This window comes from Lethenteron reissneri, chromosome 16 (genome assembly GCF_015708825.2).
Source record: "Lethenteron reissneri isolate LAM-NWPU_2019-01 chromosome 16, ASM1570882v1, whole genome shotgun sequence".
NCBI classification, from domain to species: Eukaryota; Metazoa; Chordata; class Hyperoartia; order Petromyzontiformes; family Petromyzontidae; genus Lethenteron; species Lethenteron reissneri.
The window spans coordinates 15,740,189-15,761,949 of NC_083794.1; the positions used below are offsets into that span (position 1 = coordinate 15,740,189).

At 55.1% G+C, this 21,761-nt stretch overlaps 2 protein-coding genes across 4 annotated transcripts; one reads left to right on the plus strand and one right to left on the minus strand.

The window, feature by feature from the left end:
- Positions 1 to 1,524: 1,524 nt before the first annotated feature.
- On the minus strand, positions 1,525 to 8,018 carry LOC133343087 (meiotic nuclear division protein 1 homolog). The gene is made up of 8 exons (XM_061552586.1): positions 7,968 to 8,018; positions 6,934 to 6,999; positions 6,491 to 6,548; positions 5,906 to 6,054; positions 5,613 to 5,687; positions 4,381 to 4,495; positions 3,678 to 3,722; positions 1,525 to 3,548 (listed from the first exon to the last, which is right to left on the minus strand). The coding sequence occupies exons 1-8, from the start codon at positions 7,968 to 7,970 to the stop codon at positions 3,442 to 3,444; spliced, it is 618 nt and encodes a 205-aa protein (XP_061408570.1). The 5' UTR covers positions 7,971 to 8,018; the 3' UTR covers positions 1,525 to 3,441.
- Positions 8,019 to 8,255: 237 nt separating this feature from the next.
- Positions 8,256 to 21,239, plus strand: LOC133342824 (transmembrane and coiled-coil domain-containing protein 6-like). 3 transcript variants are annotated; one of them, XM_061552124.1, is made up of 13 exons: positions 8,256 to 8,786; positions 9,098 to 9,194; positions 9,899 to 10,020; positions 11,024 to 11,148; positions 11,739 to 11,919; positions 12,761 to 12,865; positions 13,670 to 13,755; positions 14,501 to 14,635; positions 15,194 to 15,302; positions 15,692 to 15,872; positions 18,108 to 18,202; positions 19,497 to 19,688; positions 20,535 to 21,239. In XM_061552124.1, the coding sequence occupies exons 2-13, from the start codon at positions 9,104 to 9,106 to the stop codon at positions 20,679 to 20,681; spliced, it is 1,569 nt and encodes a 522-aa protein (XP_061408108.1). In that variant the 5' UTR covers positions 8,256 to 8,786; positions 9,098 to 9,103; the 3' UTR covers positions 20,682 to 21,239. The 3 variants fall into 3 exon arrangements, with proteins under 3 accessions (XP_061408108.1, XP_061408107.1, XP_061408109.1); XM_061552123.1 differs by having other exon boundaries at positions 8,256 to 8,476; XM_061552125.1 differs by having other exon boundaries at positions 8,256 to 8,476; positions 14,501 to 14,623; positions 20,535 to 21,238.
- Positions 21,240 to 21,761: the final 522 nt, after the last annotated feature.

Genomic DNA, 21,761 nt, shown 5'->3' on the forward strand with positions numbered 1-21,761 from the left:
TGCGGTATGGTCAAATAGGCCCCCATGAACCGACAAGCCACCGGGAGACGTTCGTAAAGCAGGGGACTGGCGGTACGAATTGTCATCGAGCAGGGCACGTGGCTGAGACGAGAATGGCGATGGCCGTGGCTGAGACTAAGGGCGACGCGGGAGCCAGCGGAGCGATCGCCAACCGAGAAGATCGCTCTCCGTGGAGACGGAGCGATGGAATGGACTCGTATGACCGTGACAGATGGCGACGAATTTGGGGGCAGGCTCTCATCCAGCAGTGGATATTTCACGACTGATGATGATGATAAGGCACAACGATGTGGAATGCGAATATCTCATCGAGCCAGACGAAGGCACCCTTAGGACATGGCATGGTTCATGGTTAATACCAACGTTTCAAAGGGCCGCACTAAAGTGCATCAGCAACCGGGACCTAACCCGAGACCCATCAGCAGTCTTACGTCTCTTATTACTCACAGACACATCGCACGGTACGTTTTTTTTAAACACACCATGTATTCCTGCACTGAACACTGCAAAAATGTCCCAATGTCGCCTTTAACAGGGTGTTGGCGCAAGTGCTGTTAGCGAGCAACTACGAAGGCCGGCACGGCACACGAGGTAACGAGGGAGTGGGTGACCAACACCACGCCCGGCCCCCTTTGTCTCCCCAGTGTCGAAGGTTACACACGGCGCCCAGGTACTCAGTTTAAGGCATTGTGTATATGAACACTGCAACACACACCCCCGCAAACACGCTCCCGGGGCATGCCCGCATGCCATGAATATAACAACAACACGTTGTACGCGAGGTGGAGGAGGAGTAGAGAAGGCAAGAATGTAACGCTCGGCACACGGAGAAAGGGATGGGAGAGAGAAGGGATGACGGAACGGGAGTCCCCCAAGACGGACAAAGACGCGGGCACGGCTCAAGATGAGCAGCAGGAAGAGAGAGGAGGAATGACCGGGCCGAGATGACGGAGATGACGAGAGGGCGGTGATGATGATGTGGGAGGAGGGAAGAGAGGCAGGAGCGAGTGAGCTTCACGGAGGAGCAGCGTCTGTTTTCACAGCGGGCGGCGGGGAGATTTAGAAGAGGCTGGATCCGGTTTGGATAGAGATTAGCACCACATTCCACATTCCAAGAATTATAAGACGTGATGGAAAGACGCACCCCAAAGCTTGTGCTCGGTGGCATCAGTAAAGTTCTGCAAATTTGGCCGCACACACCAACAACAAAGTGGCGGTCGCGTTACAATGCCGCTTGTGCCAGGCTAGGTGCACCTTGAGGCCGTCTCGTGAAGTGTCGAAGGCTCGTTGGCAGGAGGTAGACTCCCTGCCCCTGTTCAGAATGAATACTGCCCTCTTCTCAGTTGCCTGACAGCGCCTTCACAATAAATAATTAAATGCCTCCTTTCTCCGTGACGCGCATGTCCTACTCATTGCTATTCTGGACAGGGTCATGAGATGCGGTTGCAACTATACCTGGTGATATAAACATCAACATTTCAAAGGAATTTTGTAAAAGTCAAACAATGGAAATAGGTTTATTTTTGTTTGCCAACAATACAAATATCCTCCGTATAGTCTCAACAAACTGTTGGGGCAAGTAATATTAGCAAGAAACTATGAAGGCCGGCACGGTACACGAAGGAGTGGGCGGCCAGAACCACGCCTGGCCACCTTTGTCTCTCGAGTGATGTTTATACATCGCAGCAGGTACTCATTTGAGGCCAAGTTGACCTAGGGGACGCCCGGGACTGATTCAGATAATCGTCCCTGGTGTTGGCAGAGAGCGGAATAAACTTTGGGTTGCCAGGTTCAAAGCGTGCTAAGCACTACACTACCGCTCCCGTAAAAAAAACACCCAAACAGACAAGGTCAAGACGTCATCATGTTAAGGGTCACTGATGCCATCACACATGTCATCGCTTCCTTCCTTCTACTAGAATCTACACGTGGTATATTATGTCTATGAGCCCAGGACCAGATCATTTACTATCAAATGAGTTGGGGCTGCTGCTGCGTGGACAGTGGTGTACGAGCACAGTAAATAAAATAACAAAAAATTAAACTCAACATATTCGTCAATATATTACATCGGAGGAGGCTCAATGCCCGAAACGTCTTTTATTACATTTGTTTTATTTAAAGGCCGCTCACAGGGTTAATTAAGAATGTGTTGAGTTTGCTTTCAGATATTTAATGTTGTCGGTTCCACCAGAGGTGGTGTAACCTTAGATGTCCCAATTCCTTTACGTGGCCAACAACAGTGAATAAATGATAACCTCTTGAAAAGAGTGGAGATATCAGATGGTAGAATAACGATGGTGCCGAGCTGGAACCTCAGCTGGATGTCTGCTCCGGTCCATGGATCAATCAACACAGAGGTGCAGGCTCACTCGCGTGCAGCAGCTCTCCGATGCGATTCAGTTCCTGAACAAGTACCCAGCATGTGGAGCGAGACATCGGACACCGTGCACGAACAACACGCAAGCGGCACGACCCGGAAAATGCAGCAGAGAGATAGCGCAACCGTGAAAACACACGTGAACTCATGTGAGCACACACATGTTTAAACACAGGCGTCCTTATAGGCCCTCACAACCAGCACTCACAAATGCAAGACGGCCAGAACAACACCCCCGTTGTTAAAAACACCGTTGCTGCCAATTGAATCGATCCAGACGCAACTATGTATGGGTACAACAGGATGGGCAGGATAAGGGTCAGGCAGATCGGGTTTTGAGACAAGGTCACGGATAGGGTTCAGGTTTTGGTCATGGTCAGAGCCACCACCCACAGCGAGTTGCGGGATCACCCCGCACGGGCGTGGAAGCAGTGAAACACCGCTACCTCCACCCACCACCTCCACTCATCGTGTCCACCACAGGCAAGTGGCCTGACAAAGGCTTTGGTGGTCACCAGGGATTCATTCACTTCTGGTAGAGCCTGCAGTAGGCAGAGACACAGGTGCAGCCCTGCAATGGCTTGCACACACCCCTTGCTGGCGGGCGTTGCTTCCACCAGCCACAGCTCTAGACGGTAGTTGGCCTACACTTCCACGCTGGCAAGGTGACCACTTGGAAGAGGTGGGAGCAGAGGAGGGAACGAGGTCGAAATGAGGAAGTCAAAGATGTGGGAAAGTGCGCGGAGACGAAGGGAACGGCCTCGATGACGTTCCACTCCTCGTGCCGACAGCTTCTGCAGGACCTGAATTTGGCTCCCGGTGCGTGGAACGAAACGTCGGACATCACTCTGAACGACGACGCGGTACACCATGAACACGCGTTGGAGAAATACACCGGGAAAACGCCACGTGTCGTCAACTCGTCAAGAGGACTCCACGTGGGCTTCATGCTGCTGTCCGCTTTGGCTGCGACGAGTAGCTGCGGCCAAGGGGAGGGGGATACTGGACGTGGTGTGCCGGCTGGGACAAATCCACGATCGTTACTCGATGTAGTCAAACTCCTCAGGAATCCCGAAAGACTTGTCCAGCTGATCCTCCTCCAGCCCGAACCTCCTCTTGGCCCACGACTTGATGGAGAACACATTGTCTGCACTCACACAAAAACAGCACAAGCACAGAGAGACGCTTACATTACAAAGATCGCCCCCTATAGCTTTAACAGCCTTCTGGGGTAAGTGGTGTTCGTGAGCCGGCATAGCACATATAAGTACGATACCTGTCCATCTGTTCGCGGCATCCTTGGATATCTCGTTCTCTTTTCCTGCGAAGAGAATGAGGGAAGAGGGAGATGATGATGATGTCTCTTTACAGCAAGGTGACAGGCCACTGCGGACAGCACAGGGCAGTGCGGCAACATTCCATCGTTGTACTGCACTTCCACAGTGTCACATCTTTGCTTCCCCCGCCACCTTCGTCAATGCACACCAATCACCGAAGTGCAGCACTGGGTCAAATAATAATAATGATGATAACTCGTAGCGCTCTGTCGCTGCCACGCAGTGCTCCCTCTCGAAGATAGAGGATGACTCAGAGGTGTGAGGAGGAACCATGGATGAATGAACAGGCACGAAATTCCCTCCCAAGCTCTGCGGTCCTCTATATATTCAGATGCTATCGTCCAATGAATGGGTATTTACACGTGGGAGGAAACCAAAGCGCCCGGAGATAAACTACACGTGCAAGGGGGCAACACGCTATCCCGTACAGATGGAAACAGATGGCGATCCGTCCACACTTTTCTGCACTGCATTCGGCTGGCGAGTGAGGGCATTGCACCTCGATGTTCACGGGAAGGGAGTCTGGCAACATTGTCAATTATCCGATCCACCAACCCTCTCCGCCTCCCCAGTGCCGGATCACAGGCGGCCACGTGCAGCGTAGCCGCCCCGGCGAGAAGGACCGTGTGTTCAGTCACTCACGGAGGTCGCTGATGACCTCGGGGTCGCACTCGCGATGTTTATCCAGCTCAGCCTGCAGCTTCTCCTTGCAGGAGCGCAGCCGCGCCAGCTCCTGCAGCAGCTCGGTGCGTTCCTCCTGTGGCCGGCGAGAAGGGACGATGGAAGTGGCATAAGAAGGCGGCACCATCAATACTCACACAGGCCGTGGTGAGACGCCCCCCCCCCCCCCAAGCTGTAACACCGTCACGGCTGTGCAGGGACTTCTTCTATCTGACCAGCAGGTTCAGCGGCAAGGCGAGCGGCTCGTAGTGAGAACGATCGTGAGTTCAAGTCTTGGACTGGTGGGGGTTTGACTCAGCCAGTCATTTTTTTGTTTACGGGCATACCCCGATAGTATACAATGATCCGTTATTGCGTTCGTCATAAATTAACACCTTTGTTTTTATCGGTTTACGTCGCTTTAGTTTTGCTATTACGTGAGATGACCCACAGAGCGAGACAGGCACTCCTACTGCCCCTCCCTCTCCCTCACCTCACCTGACGTGCTCCAGTTTTGGTGAGTAAATGACCTGCCTAAGCTGATATTCTCCATATGTATGCATGAATGTATCTTAGTTGTGTAGAAAAGGTGTTATTTTAGTAGGTTTTGGGCCAGAAAATATTTTCTTAGGCACGCATCTCAGGTTATATAACGGTCACTTACAGGATATTACTTCTCACTCTACGTTCAGGTTTTCAAAACAGACGACCCGCACGTCATGCATCGGACGGACTTGTGAGCCAGGCTGACCAGGACTGGGCAAGGACAAAGCTCCATCACTTTGACTTGGCACATCAGAGAGCACCGACTTAGATGTTTCTTGACTTATTGCTATAACTATTACATATAATGAAAAATTACATCATTCCTCTGGGGTCGATAAAATTAATACCCACGTTGTGGGAAAGTCAGCAGTGGTCGTCCTACGGGCAAGTTTCGCCCATGCCAAAGGAACGTGGAATTTCCACTACTGGCTCTGCAGGGCTATAAACGGGAAGGTGAGCACCAATGCCTCACTGCTCAGGTATGCAGCAGGAGATTTCTCAGACTTGTGCAGGGATGTGCCTATTCATCCGTAACGCTTGCTCCTTCCACTTTTAAAATGGACGCGTTGGATTGCGCGAGATTTCGGCTGTCGTGTTTTTGTCGAAAACGGTGCAGAATGTCCGCCTTCACTGCCGTCGGATGCCGCCTGCCGAGAAACGATGCTTACCGTGTCCTCCCGGCCCGCCGTGGCCCTCACCACGCTCTCCTGTAGGCCATGGCGCCGCACCTCCCCCTCTTTCAGCTGCGGGCCGAGACGAAAACACACAGGATCGACCCCGGCTCCCTTCCCAAGGGCATCCCAAGACGCGGCCCGGCACGTCTGGACAGTTTCGTAAATCTCTGCTGGCCCCATGCACTACCTAGCGTGCTACTGCCGGGCCACGTCACCGCCCCACGGTGGTGACGACGACGACGACGACGACGACTTTACTTTCCCACACGCGCGGCGAGTGGTGGCACCTGTGCCTCCAGGGCCATAAGCTTGTTCTGCCGGGAGTTCAGGGCCTTGCTGGGGAAGGCCCAGTAGTAGTTGGAGGTGCCGATGCGGTCGGTGTCCACCATGGCATCGTCCACCACGCTCTGCAGCACCTCCTTCACCGACATCGCAGCTGCGCACGGGCACACGGCACGTCGCACACACCGCGTCGCACACACCGCGTCACACATTGCATCACACATTGCATCACACATTGCATCACACACACCGTGCAAGTCGCACATCGCATCACACAGATTATGTCACTCAGCATGCCAGGTACACATTGTGTACCGGGTCACATGGCACGCCACGCAGCACGCCGCACAGAGCCCCACAGCACGTCACGCACGCCAGGCACGCACACCGTGCCAGGCAGACATCGCATCACACACACTCCATTCCACACACGCTGGGCCACGGAAACCGGCCACACACCGCAGTCACACACGCTGCGTCATACACACACCACGCCAGAGCCCGTGTAATGATGACAATGATGATGATGGAGGAGGAGGCAGATGATGAGTGCTGTTTGGGGAGTGCAAGAGCGTTGAAGCTGGACGCACTGATGCCCTTTTCCCGTGGAGCGATCTTCTCCAAGTCCTTCAGCTGGAACACGTCCTTCTGCAGACGGACAAGGACAGAGCTGAACCCTCGGAGACCGCACAGCTCAACATTTAACTTTCCATTTGCTTTTTCCAATTTCTAACTCTGAGAATTAAAACTATATCAGTTTGACTATCAAACAAATCTTCATATTTAGACACATTATTTGGTGACACCGTGTTGGCACATGTGCCATGACTGGGCGATTTTCCCAAAACGTCGCCTGTAATATATTTTCCCTTTTCAGGCCCCGGTGTTATTGATGTGTTGAGGTTATAATATATTTATAGGACTGCAGAGCTTGGGCAATTGTTGTTGGTGCCGTCATTTAGCAAAGGACGACAAGGACGCAATGTATAGATTGTAAACATGACAGGCATAATTATTATAATAATCCACAAACCGTTTCGAAAAATATCTCCATCATTTTCGTTCGCTTTTCCTCCGAACTCAGGCCCCTTTTCTTCGACTGAAAACGAACACAGGTCGACGAGTTGTAGCGAGAAGCACCGACAAGGGTCACCGGGCAGGCGTGCTACGACTAAAGACTGGCAACAGCAGTGAGCTTAAAACTCACGCAAGCAAGGAGCCTATGACCGACAGAGAAATACAAATGATAGCTTACGTAACAATGAGCTCAAGACGGACGCATCAGCGAGCTCGTGGCTGATTATAACCCCAAAGCAATCATTGACAGAGCAGGAAAGCTGATGGCTGACAAAGCAATGAACTCAAGACTCACACGGCAATGCAATTATAACGCGGCAGTAAGCTTTTGACTGACACAGCAATGCAATTATAATGAACACGGCAGTATGATGATGACTGACACAGCAACAATGCTCTTGAGGCTGGCACAGAAGTACGATTAAGTGTGGCACAGCACAGTGTGGGTTTATGACTGGCACGCTGGCTGCTGTACTCCTTAGAGCCCTGCTGGTGTCTGCTGCCCCCACTCAGCCACAACTGTTGAGCACCCATAGTCCTGGGAACAGCAAGCGATGGTGGCATAAGGAGCGGGCCTGCTGTTGCCAGTGAACAATTATAGACGCAGAAGACAAAAAAGGCACCGCAGACGAAGCAGAGACAACACACACAGCAGACACAGCAGACAGCAGATAAAGGAGGCACAGCAGACAGGAAGCAGCAGGCACAGAAGACAGCAGACGCAGGGGACACGGAAGACACAGCAGACACAGGAGACAACACACACAGGAGATACATCACACACAACACAGACAACACAACACACACAGACGACACAACACACACAGACAACACAACAAAGACAAAAACAGGAGACACATCACACACAGACAACACACACATACAACACAACACACACAGGAGACACAGACAACACACACAGAAGACACACACCGGAGACACAACACACAGACAACACAACACACAGGAGACACATCACACACCACGCACCATTCTGCCTCAGAAACTCTCCTCTCCCTGATGAATTTGGCGCGTGTTCTTGCATTGCTCACAGCAGCGTGCAGATTCCGCGTCCGCACATTCGTAATTGATGGTAGAATATTTGGAACACCTAAGCTGTTTTACTAAATTATAAACATTAAAAAAATAAGAGACTTAAATCGCGCTCAATATATAATCGGCAAATTAATAATACTGCGAAATTATTCAGTTTAAACGGGCCCACTCTTCGCGAATCTGCGAGCACTTGTAAGCGGATAGTTTTGCTTGTGCCACGTGCGTGGGGGGGGGCAGGAACAGCCGAACGCTGCCATAGCGAGCAGCTGATCGAGCCTGGCAACAGCTCCCATCGTAGTAGAGCGCGATAGCGACAACAACAACAGCAAGAACAACAGCAACACGCATCTCAGTCGGCATAGCGCTCGCAACAACATGGCAGCAGCAGCTGCCAAGACAGCCTAACAACACTCGCTCCAGTCTGACAGCAACAACACCAACAGGTCCAGTTCGCACAGCAGCAGACAGACCGACAACAGCATCGTCTGCAACAGAGACAGCAGCGTCTACGGCCAGGATAGCTTCTGTTGTCGGTACACCCGGTGTAACAGCAGCAGTCTGCATAGCAGGACCTACAGCCCAGTATCAGCTACAGCTGAACAATAGTAACAGCCTCGCACCATCGATACAGCCAGGACAGCACGGGCTACAGCAGGACACGGTGACGTCTGCAGCCTGCTGTCAGCAACAGCAGCACAACGTCTGCACCTACAACTTGACGACAGCAGGAGCCTACGGCGTGCCTACAGCCACGTGAGCTGTGTGGGCATGCTCTAACTACAGCCTGCTGTAACGATAGCCTGCTGTTATCTATGTGGCAGGCTGTATGTGGGGCATGCTATGAACGTGTCGCGGGTTTGTGCACCGGTCTGCCGCATACGCCAGCTGTTGCCCGCTGTATTCCAGCTGTAGTCCAGCTGTTGTTTGCCGCGTGAAGTAATTCGCACAGCTTCACGAGCCCTGCTGTGCCCGACAGAAACCTGCGGCACCTTCCCGTGCAGTAGCCTGCTGTGCCCTGCTGTTTCCTGCAGTAACCGGTCGTGCACTGCCTTGCCCTGCCCCAGGCGGTGATGGAGAATCGGCGGAGAGATCTGTACAAGGCAGCAGGGCCCAGCAGCAGCGTGCAGGGCATGAGGGCACGGCGCAGGGAGGAGGAGGCCGGTGAGGAGTCCCGCTCCCCCCGGCCCAGGTCTCCCTTCCTCTGCAGCCCCCTCCCTTCCAGACCCCCATCTTCCCAACTCCGCCCCCCTCGACCCTGGTCTCCCTCCCCCTCCACCCGGGTCTCCCTCCCCCTCAACCCTTGTCTCCCTCCCCCTCTACCCAGGTCTCCCTCCACCATGGTCTCCCTCCCCCCCCTCCCTTCCCAGACCTCCCTCTCTCCCAGGCCTTCTTTCCTATCCCCCTTTACGACTTCCTCCTTCAGTTGTCCCACCTCCCCTCTGAGTGTCCTCTACCTGGAGGTAATGGTGTCTGTGTGTGCGTGTTCATGCATGCCTGCGTATGTGGGAGCAGTGGTGCAGTGGTTCGCGCAATGCGCTACAAAGCCGGTGACCCGAGTTCGATTCCCACTCGCGGTCAACCTCGGTGAAGATTATCTGAACTCGTCCTGGGGTTTAAATGTGAACCTGGTGCAACGTGCAAACATCGGCATTGGGGAGACAAAGACGACCGGACGTGGTTCTAGCCACACCACCTCATCGTGTACCATTCTGGGCTTCATTGGTGCTCGCAAACAGCACTCCCTCCAACAGCCGGTGACAGGCTACACGAGGGCTCTTTGTATTTCGTGTCTGTTAGCGAGTGTGCAGCTCTGTACACGTGTGTGCGAGTGCCGCGCCAATGTCCCTCTGCCGTCCGCTCGACAGAGCTGCGTCGCGCTCGGAGAGAATCTCAGCTCGTGAGCAAGCGAGCTCCCAGGGGCCCCGCAGCCTCCCCTGGCTCCCCCAGCTCCCCCCACGAGCCACAGGCAGCAGCAGCAGCAGAGACCGTGAGTGGCTCGCAGGGAGCATCGCTTCAGACGCGACACTTTGGCTGCGTGCGGTGGTTAAGGTGGTGACGCGGCCCAGCGATAGCGGGTTTGCCATTGTTGCAGAGAATTGTGGTTCGAATTCGGCAGGCCGCCCTGGTCACTACTTCCGGTGTATTGAGCGCATAAATACGCGCTGTCTGCTCCGCGGTGGACGTTAAAGATCCCCTGGCATAATTTGCAAGTGTCGGCTATTGTGTGCCGGCGTTGTGGCCAAAATTTTGGCGAAATTCGAAAAATTACACTGCTAATTAGTTGGAGGGGATTACACACAGTACCAATCATCAGCCCCTACTGGCAAACTTATATTGGTTTGCAGGTCGGGTACCCTGTGCCCGACAGGGTCAGCTGCCACTGGGGGTACCCTTTCAAATATGTCGACGTTAGATATGATGCCTGTAAAGCGCTCTTCAAATGTCCCGGCGTAAAGGAGGGTGGCTCTATCAAAACAGAATAATTATTATTGTACAGACATATATGCACGTACAAACAATGTTATGCCCACAACAGAGGACCTTATTCCTCGCGCATATCTCCGTGTATGCACATGTGGGGTGTTTACGCATTCATACATGGGGTGCATTAGTACAGTGGTGAGTGCACTGCACTACGATCGAGCTGACCTGAGTTCAATTCCTACTCACAGCTAACATTGGGTGATGCATACTTGAACCGGTCCTGGGCCTCCACGAGGTTAACTCAGCATTAAATGGTACGGTGTGTAAACGTCATCCCTGGGGAGACAAATTGTGGCCGGGCCTTGTGCCGGCCACTCACCCCCTCGTGTACCATCCTGGCCTAAATAGGTGCTCACACACAGAACTCGCTCCGACAGACTGTTAATGGATATAGGGGGGATCTTTGTATGTCTATACGGTTATATTTGTCATGGTGGAGGGTCCCACGAACATTTTTTCGCCATGCGAGTATTGTTGTTGGTGCGTGCACCCCCTACCGTACACAGGTGCCGCAGCTGTGGCTGGAGGTGCAGAGGACGGCGTCGTCTGGAGCCCTTGGCCCCAGGCTGGAGGCCCTGCGCGCGTTACGCCGGGCCCTGCCCAACCCGGACGCACAGGCGGCCTTCATTGGGTGAGCAGGGGCTGCACGATGGAGCTCCCATCGTGGGGCTTCACCATGGAGCTTCACCATGGAGCTTCACCGTGGAGCTCCATCATGGGGTTCCGCAGTGGGTTACGTGACACGTGTGTGTGTGTCAGTGTTGAGGGGAGTTGTGCCGCAGTGGGTTACGTGACACGTGTGTGTGCGTGCGTGTGTGTGTGTCAGTGCGTGTGTGTGTGCGCGTGTGTGTATGTGCGTGTGTGTGTGTGTGTGCGTGAGTGTGTGTCAGTGCGTGTGTGTGTGAGCGTGTGTGTATGTGCGTGTGTGTGCGTGAGTGTGTGTCAGTGCGTGTGTGTGTGCGTGTGTCAGTATTGTGGCGAGTTGTGCCGCAGTGGTTGGCGCCGCACTACGTTCCGAACTCGGCTACTTGACTTGGACCCCCTCTCACGACCAATAACAGTGGTGATTATCTGAACCAGTCCTAAGACTGAAGAGACAAAGGCGGCCGGGCGTGGTGCTGGTCACCCACCGTGCCGGCCTTGACCAGTGCTACGCGCTCCCAGCACTTGTCCCGACAGCCTGTTGAGGCTACGCGGGGGATCTCCGTCTCTGTGTGCCAGCGTGGAGGGTGGCGTCCGCTCGCTCGTGGCGCTGCTGGCGCGCGGCCCCGAGCTGCAGCTGGAGGCGGCGCGCTCGCTGCTGCGCCTGTCGCACTCCGCGCTGCCCGCGGCGCCGCTCGCCTGCCTCGCCTCCACCTCCTACCTCGTCACGCTGCTGGGGGGCCACAGCCCCCAGCTCACGGCACGTACACACGCATGCCCACACGTACACACGCACGTACACACACCCCTCACGTACACACACGCCCACACGTGCACACACATGCCCACACGTACACACGCATGCCCACAGGCACGCCCGCACGTACACACACCCCTCACGTACACACACACGCCCACACGTGCACACACATGCCCACACGTACACACGCATGCCCACAGGCACGCCCGCACGTACACACACCCCTCACTTACACACACACGCCCACACGTGCACACACATGCCCACACGTACACACGCATGTCCACAGGCACGCCCGCACGTACACACACCCCTCACGTACACACACACGCCCACACGTGCACACACATGCCCACAGGCACGCCCGCACGTACACACACCCCTCACGTACACACGCACGCCCACACGTGTACACACATGCCCACACGTACACACGCATGCCCACAGGCACGCCCGCACGTACACACACGCCCGCGCGTACACACCATGCCAGGCTAGGTGCACCTTGAAGGTATCATGTGAGCGTCCAAGGCTCGCTTCTGACGGGAGGTCACAGAACAGACCCAGGTATTATGGGCTAACACACACACACAATATAAATACAAAGTTCCCCTTCGTAGCCTTTAACAGACTGTTTGGGCAAGTGCTGTTAACGAGCACCGGTGGAGGCTGGCACAGCACACGGGGAAGTGGCGTGGCCAACGCCTCACCTGGCTGCCTTTGTCTCCCCGGTCAGTGCCGTTGTTTACACACCGCACCGTGTGTTCAAATGAGGCAGAGTCGTCCTATTAATACTCGCACACACTGACACACGCGTGTGTTTGTGCGTGTGCTCTTGCAGGAGGTGTGTCTGTACACGCTGGCAAACCTGGTGACGGAGAGTGCGAGGGCGCGGGAACAGATGATGGCACAGGGGCTCCTCCCCGGGATCGCATCCTGCCTGCAGGTCTGCACAGGGGGAACCTGGCAGCCATGGGGATCTGGAGCCCAGGGAGACCTGGGAGATGGGGAGGAGTTCGGAGTGAGGGGGGGGTGGCAGAGAGACGGTGACCTGGGGACATGTGGACAGAGGGCCTAGCAGGCCTGAGCATAGGGAGACGTGGCACAGGGAGACAGCGGGAGCTGTGGCACGAAGGAATCCTCGGGGCAGGGGGACCTGGGTGCAGGAACCTAAAGACTGAGAGGCCTACGGACCAGGCAGACTTGGAGAACTGGGCCGAAGGGGTCGTGTGAACTTGTGGGAACCGGGAGATCTGAGTAAGGGAGACCTGGGACCAGGGAGAGACCTGGAACTGAAGAGGAAGCAGGGAGCTGAAACGACGACTCGTATTAAATCATTCGACAGTGGCACAAGCAGGGCCCGTGTGCCAGTTTGTGGAGCGGCACGCGTAATTGAATTAAAGCTCGCGCGGGGACTGTAATAATTTAAAAGTCGAGTTCCACGCAGGCTGCATTAGCGAAGCAATCTCTCTGCCACACGCGTCATGTTGCGTATGTTATTTGTGACGGGCAGTATGGACTTACGTTAATCAAGAAGTAGCAATGCAATCTCGATAATTATCTCTGCATTGGTTAACGTCGGGCCTGCTCATTCACTTTTTGTTCGCTAAAGTAGTGCAGTAATGCAATGACGACCGCGAGCATTGTTAGGGAGCACCTATTAAGGGCGTATAGGCGTAAAACAATGTGCACACGTGCGTACAAACACTCGCACACACTCATGCGCGCTTCGCGCTGCGTGCACCCGCAGTCTCCCCACGGGGCGGTGCAGGAGGCCGCTGCGTTTGCGCTGTCCCAGCTGCTCCAGGCGCCCGAAGCCTTCGACCGCATCATCCCGTGAGTCGCTCCCCCTCGATCCGCCCCATCGTTCCCCCACACACACACACGTACGTGTACATCTATGTGCGTGTGTACAAGCCGTGTCAAGATCGGCCTCTGGAGGAGGCTCGTGAAGGGCGCTACTGGGCAGTGCCAGACTAGGTGTACTGTGAGGCTACTGGGTAGTGGAGACAGTCGCCCTCTAGAACCAAGGAGGGGCAGAGGAGCGATGCTCACAACAACGGGCGGAGGAGCGCCGTGCAGCTAAAACGCAGTGAGGTGGCACAGTGGGCAGCACAGGTGGTGCATCTGCTGGTCATCTCAGTCGACCCATTGCACCTGGGTCTGTCCCGTGAGCTCCTGCCAGTGTGCCTACCGCCTGGCTTAGTTTTTGCCAGGCCAAGGCGGTGCAGCAAAATGTGGACCTGCCAATCTTCCACCTGTACTGAACAGAGTGCGGCCCCCTCGCTCGTACGCGTGGCTGGAAACATCTTGATATAATAAAGAGATCCGCAGAGCTTGGGCAACTGTTGGTGGTGCCAGCCTCACCGCCTGGCTGCTACTGCTGCCTTCCCGCTCGTCTGTGGTTCCTCCTCGTGGCGCCTCCGAGTCGTCCTCTCTCTCTATACGAGAGCGAGGAGCGGATGCCGTGTGGCAGTGGCAAGGTACGAGTTGACATCATTATAAAGGCTGCGGTGACGTCTCCTTCACTTGGTGGCGAATGGCGGCTCTCTTTGTTGTTGTTTACGTGCCGGCGCTGCAGGGCGGTGCGGGCGGCCGGGCTGCCCTCGCTCCTGCGGACGCCGCTGGTGCTGACCCCCGGGGCTCGCGACATTCCGACGAGCGCCGTGGAAGCGGCGTGGTGCCTCCACTACCTGGCGTGCAGGTTGCCCACGTGGCACGCAACACACAGGGGCACGCGGGGCACACGGGGGCTGCGTCCGAGGCTTGAGGCCTGTGTTCCCTGCAGCCTCAGCAGCAGCAGGAGGAGGATGAGAGAGAATGGCGTGCGTGTCTGTGGATGGGTGTGTGTGGAGCGGTAGTGTAGTGGTTAGTGCGCTGCGCTACGAACCCAGCCACGTGAGTTTGATTCCTGCTAACGGCCACGATGAAGACAATGATGATGATGAATCATTGATAATGACAACAATGGTGACCAGAGCTGGATTATGACATCGCTAGGGCCCTAAGCTATGTCATGCTTAAGAGGCCCCATCGACGAATCCCTCTATATGTTTGTCATATCGGAATGAAAACCGTCTTACAGAGTATTTTTTCCCTATCTTCTTTATTTTTGAACAGATTATGTAAAACTTTTATGATGTGAGGCCCTAAGCTGTAGCTTAGCTTATGCCTATATCCAGCCCTGATGATGATATTAATGATGATGATGATAATATCCGCGATGATGACGATGCTTTATCGCTGACCTCCCATTGCCGCGTACCCCCCACAGTGGAGCGAGCGATCTTGTGGAGGAGCCTTTGATCCGCGAGGCCGTGGGGGTGCTGGTCGAGCTCGGGGGGCGGCTTCTGAGCTCCCCCATCCCGGAGTACGCCGAGCTGGTAGGTCCGAGAGGAGTCACGGGGGGTCATGGGGGGTCACGGGGGTCACAGGGGTCACGCTCACACCTCGAGGGTGGTCGTGGTTTTAGGTGCAAGTTCGCTGTGACAACCCACCGCGGAGATGGAGCGACGAAATTAGCTCGTGGCAAGGGTGGCACACGGATCGTTGCATCACAGAACCGTGAGCCACGGTCATGATGATGATTATGGCTTGGAGAGACTTTCATCCAGCAGTGGATAGACCACGGCTAGTCAGAATGAGGTCCCATCATTGCCCGTTTGTCCGCTTGGGGGGTGGGAGAGCCTCATCCCGCAGTGGATAGAGCACGGCTAACGATGACCGTGAGTTTGGTCTGCGCGCTCCCCCTCCCTGTGCCCGCGCGACGCAGCTGGTCGTGCCGCTGGTCCGCTGTGTGGGCAACGTGGTTTGCGGGGGGCTCGGCGAGGGGTCCCGGCGAGCCGTGCGCGACGCAGGGCTCCTGCCGGTGCTGCTGGTCTTGGCCGAGCGCTTCCTGCCCAAGCGCCCGTTCGTGAGCCGCGAGTGCCTCTGGCTCGTGGGCAACTTGACCGGTGGGTGCCGGCGACGCTTTGGCGAACGTGGGTGGAGGCGAGGGTGGAGGCGAGGGTGGAGGTGAGGGTGGAGGTGAGGGTGGAGGTGAGGGTGGAGGTGGGTGGAGGTGTGGGTGGAGGCGTGGGTGGAGGCGAGGGTGGAGGCGAGGGTGGAGGCGTGGGTGGAGGCGAGGGTGGAGGCGAGGGTGGAGGCGAGGGTGGAGGTGAGGGTGGAGGTGAGGGTGGAGGTGAGGGTGGAGGTGAGGGTGGAGGTGAGGGTGGAGGTGAGAGGGGAGGGTGGAAGTGTGGGTGGAGGTGTGGGTGGAGGTGTCGGTGGAGGTGAGGGTGGAGGTGAGGGTGGAGGTGAGGGTGGAGGCGAGGGTGGAGGTGAGGGTGGAGGCGAGGGTGGAGATGAGGGTGGAGGTGAGGGTGGAAGTGTGGGTGGAGGTGTGGGTGGAGGTGTCGGTGGAGGTGAGGGTGGAGGTGAGGGTGGAGGTGAGGGTGGAGGTGAGGGTGGAGGTGAGGGTGGAGGCGAGGGTAGAGGTGAGGGTGGAGGTGAGGGTGGAGGTGAGAGGGGAGGGTGGAGGGTGGAGGTGGGTGGAGGTGGGTGGAGGCGAGGGTGGAGGCGAGGGTGGAGGCGAGGGTGGAGGCGAGGGTGGAGGCGAGGGTGGAGGCGAGGGTGGAGGCGAGGGTGGCGCCAGCAGCTTTAGCCTCGTCCCGTTGGACAATAAACTGGACAAAAACTAAACTATTTTTATTATTTTACCAGCGAAGTCCCACTGCGCTATATCGCTGTTTTTTTCAGAAGCGACCTGGCCACAAATGACAGCATTGGAACCTCATTTGCCAGTAACAAAATATGATAATTGGTTGTTTACCCTTTTATCTGACTGCAGGTATTGTGGTCAATGCAAACATGACTCCTTGTAAAAAAGGTGTCAGTTTTGTTGCCAGATAAAAGGGTAAAAAAACTATTATCACAAATGACAGCTCAACTAAGTTGCTTATCATCATGTGGAAACTTATACCAGCCAAGTACTCTAAACGCGTCATGTTGTTTATAAATGTGGAGGGAAAAACCGGAGGACGCGGAGAAAAATCCACGCGACCAAGGGGAGAGAGAGACACGCAAACTCCATTTTTTTTATGTTTCCTCTGGAAACACGGAAGTTTTATTGACGAAAGTGTTGAGTTTTTTTTTTGTTGTTAATTGTGCTTGTGCACCACCACTGCCAGCATCACCAAATAATTTGTCTCAATTGACAAACAACTCAACACGTGCATCAATCACACTCTGTGGCCTTGGAAGGAAATAATATATAATAGGCAACGTTTTTGATATTGGTCCTTTGTCATACGACATAAAGAAGGGCTATTGTCGAAAACGTCTCCTATTATACAGGGTGTTTCAAAAAGATGGACCCAATTTAAAAGCAGTACTGCTTTTTCATCTTAAGGCCACGCACATTGTTGCTGTTGTTGACACGGAACGTGTTGAGTTTTAACACGTAGCAGGCTTTCGCGACCATTATCCATAATAGAGGTTTTTGTGAGTTAGATCGCGTAAATATAAATACGTCGTTAAACCCGCCACCATCCGACACAGCCCATTAGTAAGGTTTGTCACGAAAACAAAACATGCAAATTCGTCATGAGTACAGCACACCGGTTTGTTAGAGAGTAAACTCACAACATTTACATTCGAGTATGACGCTTCGCCAGTAATTACAACAGATTGGCTTTGTCTGGTGGTGGCGGGTTTTATGACACATTTATATGTACACGATCTAACCAAAAAACCTCTTATGGAACCTCTTATGAAAGTTGTTGTTGGTTGTGCACCACTGCCAACGCAGCAGCAGGGCCAGCAGCAATCGCCAATCGCTGGGTTTATCCGAGCCAGGGCTGATGGGGCCCTCTAGTGGCAGATTCCACAGGAGCGGCTCCCCACCACCGGTGGGACGCCTCTATCCCTTCGCACCCCTCTACCAAGAAATGTCCATCACAGTGAGCAGTGCACCACGTTGTGACAGAGAACGGCCCCCGTAAGATGACCGCAGAACCACACCGAGATGCGTTCGACAGTCCTCCTCTGAGCTCGCTATGCTCACGCGCGCCATTGAGCAGACTCGGGGCGGACAGCGCCACCTGCCAGCGTCGCCCCCGTGCCACACGCGAGTCTCTTGACGCGTCCCTCTAACCCCCGACCCCGACTCTGACCCCTCTCAACCTCCCCCGTCCCGGTTCGCCTCCCAGCCGGCGAGCCGGCCTGGTGCTCCGTGCTGCTCCGTCTCGGCGCTCACGTTCGCCTCGCCGCACTGCTGCGCCACGGTCAAGGGGTCGGACTCATGGTGGGTCCCCCTCCAGGTCGACTCGGCCTTAAATGAGTTACACGGTGCGGCGCGTGAGAGATAACGATGTCACCTCACGATGCGCTGCCGCCGGGCGTTAAGTCGCTCGCTCTCATACGGAGGGAACGACTCGGAGGCACGAACAGGAACCACAGACGAGATGGGAGGCAGCAGCAGCAGCCACGCAGTGATGAGCCGTCGCTACCAACAATTCCCCAAGCACATAGAGACCCACAGACTCACACTGAGACCCATAGACTCAGACAGAGACCCATAGACTCACACAGAGAACCGTAAACGGAACGCAGAGACCCGTAGACTCAAGCAGAGAGCCACAGACTCACACAGAGACACAGAGACCCATAGACTGACACAGCGAAGGAAGGGATGGGAGAGAATGAGGGAGGCCTGTATCCAGCAGTGGGAAGTTACCGGCTGACAATAGCTGCTCTTGCCCCAACAGTGTCTGCACGTTACACGGGGCGCCTGTGTGTGTGTGATGAATAACCGATCCGCTGATAACCGACTCCGGGCGGGGTCATTTCAGTCAACATCAAATAAGCAGGGAGGGGAGACGCATGCCGGTTATTAATTCATGATGGCACGTGTCTGCCTGTGTGATTGTGTACACATGTGTGTGTGTGTGCGTGTTGGGAGGAGTAGTGTCGCGGTTCGTGCGCTGCGCTACGAACCCGGCAGCCCGAGTTCAATTACCGCCCACGGCCAACACCAGTGACGAATATTTGAACTGGTCCTGGGCCTCCCCAAGATCGACTCAGCCTCAAATAAGTACCTGGCGTGGTGTGTAAACATCGCCACTAGATAGACAAAGGCGGTCGGGCGTAGTGCTGGCCACCCACCCCCTCGTGTACCGTTCCGGCCTGAATAGGTGCTCACTAACAGCACTTTCCCCAACAGTCTGTTAAGGCTATATGGGGGATCTTTGTCTTTGTGTGTATGTTTGTTTGGGGAGCGGTGGCGTAGCAGTTAGTGCCCAGCGCTACGAATCTGGAGACCGGAGTTCGATTCCTGCTCACGGCCAAAACCAGTGACGATTATCTGAATCGGTCCTGGGTCTCCCCTAGGTCTACTCAGCCTCAAACGAGTACTTGGTACAGTATGTAAACATCCGCAGGGGTGAGACAAGGCAGCCGGGCGTGATGTTGGCCACTCGCCCGCTCGCGTGCCGTGCCGGCCTTCATAGGTGCTGCTACTCGCTATCAGCACTTGCCCCAGCAGTTCAAGGCCACACGGGAGATCTTTGTCTGTGTGCGCGTGCGCGCGTGTCCCACAGGCGGCGCGCGTGCTCTGCACCGTGGCCGTGCGTGCTGGGCCCTCGTGCTCGCTGCTCGGGGGCTGCCCGGAGCTGCTGAGCGCCGCCGCCTCCGTGTCCCTGGGCGGCGAAGCGGCGCCGGGGGATCGTGACCCCGAGCTCCGGGTCACGGCGCTGCAGCTGTGGCAGCCGCTGCTGGCCAACAGCCCCGAGGTGACAACGGCAACGATCAGAAGCTAGGACGATGATAAAATAAATCGCAAACAACGATGACAATAAACTCGTTATCCGTGCGAATGATGGCAGCAGCGCCAGTGTCTGCTGCTGGCCACGACGAGAAGGCTTCAGCAGAGAGAGAGAGAGTTGGTGTCGTGTCGCTGCTCCCCCTCCTCCTCCTCTGTTGAAGCAGCGCAGTCCACAGTGGTTCATTGTCCGGTCCATAGATGGCTTGCACGGCCGCAGTGGCACCGATTAGCACGGTTGGCTACATATGGTGCGAATGAAGTTCAATATACGAACTTATGTTCCATTGTGGACGTGGGCCTGCTGTTGATGCTCTGATGCGGTCGAGGTTTTTAACCACGAGTGTTCATTGGGGAGGAGGGGGAGTGTGGAAGCCAGGAGGCGGGCGATGTTTTAGTCTCGAGTGAGGCGTTCATTCTGGACGCTGATAACAACGGTAAACAATAACGTGACATCTCAGCCACCAGGAGAATTCCACAGACACTCAACTCCAGAGGCATTGGTCACACTTCAAATGTATTTTATGTAACCAAGTGAGAGTTCAAGAGACCAGGATGGAGTCTCATTTGCGGGAGTGACCCTGGCGCATGAGTCCGCCATGAGGGGCGATGATCTCTGCTGCTGCTGTATGAGCGTGAGATCCAGTCGAGTCATTTGCGGCATAATGTTCGAACTTTTTTGGACCCTGATGCCGGCACACAACGTCCAACTCTTGCTATTACCTCCAACACCCGAACCGTGACCCTGGTGGCCGACTCGCTGACCCTATGAATCTGACCCTTGTGTGGCACCTGCCTGCCCCCCGCCCCCCGCCAGGCCCGTGCGTGGTTCGAGAACGAGGGGGGCCCCGCACAGCTGGAGTCGCTGCTGCTGCAGAGCAGCGGCGCGGACGAGCGAGTGCGACAAGTCGCCCGCGTCCTGCTGCAAGCGCCGCCCCCTGCGGAGGGGTGGCTAGTCACGTGAACATCGCCCCCCCCCCCCACTCTGCCCCCCCCCCTCACTATCCTCCCTGACTTGCCGTCGTCGACTGGACCAGTTCAACGAGCGAGGAAATGGAGTCGAGCTGGGACGATTTGTCAATTATGCCTCGAGATTCCTGGCTGGCGGCTGGCTGGGCTCCTCAGTGGCTGCTGCTGGTCGTTGCTACCGAAGCTAGCTGGGTAACTGGCTACGCGGGATTTTCTGTGTAACAAATAAACATTCGGTTGAAGTTCAGAAGAAGTTTAATAATTATTATTATAGATAGCGACACCAAAGAGGTTGGAGTAACGGTTCATTTAAAATTGTTACCACATTTCAATTTGCTCCTATTAATGTCATTCACCAGAATATTCTTTAAATCCTATACAACCTTTTAAAAAACCCCCACGGTACATATTATCTTAAGTAAAAATACAGATTAATTGTAGTGCTCCGAGTACAGGAGGGTTGTGGGAAGAGTATGAACAATGACAGCTGTTTATTATTTCACATTGCAGAGCAACAACGGAATCTCTGCTCGTCGGATTTAAAATAAAATGCACTCGCCTCTAAGCCACTGGGAGTCGCACGAACCAGAACAGCAATGATTAAAAACGGGATTCTGGAGAGAAAACAATCTGAAAATATAGGAGGAGGTTGTGATGAGTGTGACACGTGGTGTGGAGGGAGGAGGTTGTGATGAGTGGGACACGTGGTGTGGAGGGAGGAGGTTGTGGTGAGTGGGACACGTGGTGTGGAGGGAGGAGGTTGTGGTGAGTGGGACACGTGGTGTGGAGGGAGGAGGTTGTGATGAGTGGGACACGTGGTGTGGAGGGAGGAGGTTGTGATGAGTGTGACACGTGGTGTGGAGGGAGGAGGTCGTGATGAGTGTGACACGTGGTGTGGAGGGAGGAGGTCGTGATGAGTGGGACACGTGGTGTGGAGGGGGGAGGTTGTGATGAGTGGGACACGTGGTGTGGAGGGAGGAGGTTGTGGTGAGTGGGACACGTGGTGTGGAGGGAGGAGGTCGTGATGAGTGTGACACGTGGTGTGGAGGGGGGAGGTTGTGATGAGTGGGACACG

Excerpts from the sequence above, each read along its gene's own strand:
- LOC133343087 (XM_061552586.1), bottom strand. Across the intron at positions 5,688-5,905 it reads TTATGGCCCTGGAGGCACAG|CTGAAAGAGGGGGAGGTGCG; the intron begins GTGCCACCACTC and ends CTCGGCCCGCAG. Across the intron at positions 3,723-4,380 it reads CGAGGTCATCAGCGACCTCC|GAAAAGAGAACGAGATATCC; the intron begins GTGAGTGACTGA and ends TTCTCTTCGCAG.
- LOC133342824 (XM_061552124.1), top strand. The coding sequence starts at position 9,104 with ATGGAGAATCGGCGGAGAGATCTGTACAAGGCAGCAGGGCCCAGCAGC. Across the intron at positions 14,636-15,193 it reads GCGTGCAGGTTGCCCACGTG|TGGAGCGAGCGATCTTGTGG; the intron begins GCACGCAACACA and ends TACCCCCCACAG. Across the intron at positions 19,689-20,534 it reads TGCTGGCCAACAGCCCCGAG|GCCCGTGCGTGGTTCGAGAA; the intron begins GTGACAACGGCA and ends GCCCCCCGCCAG.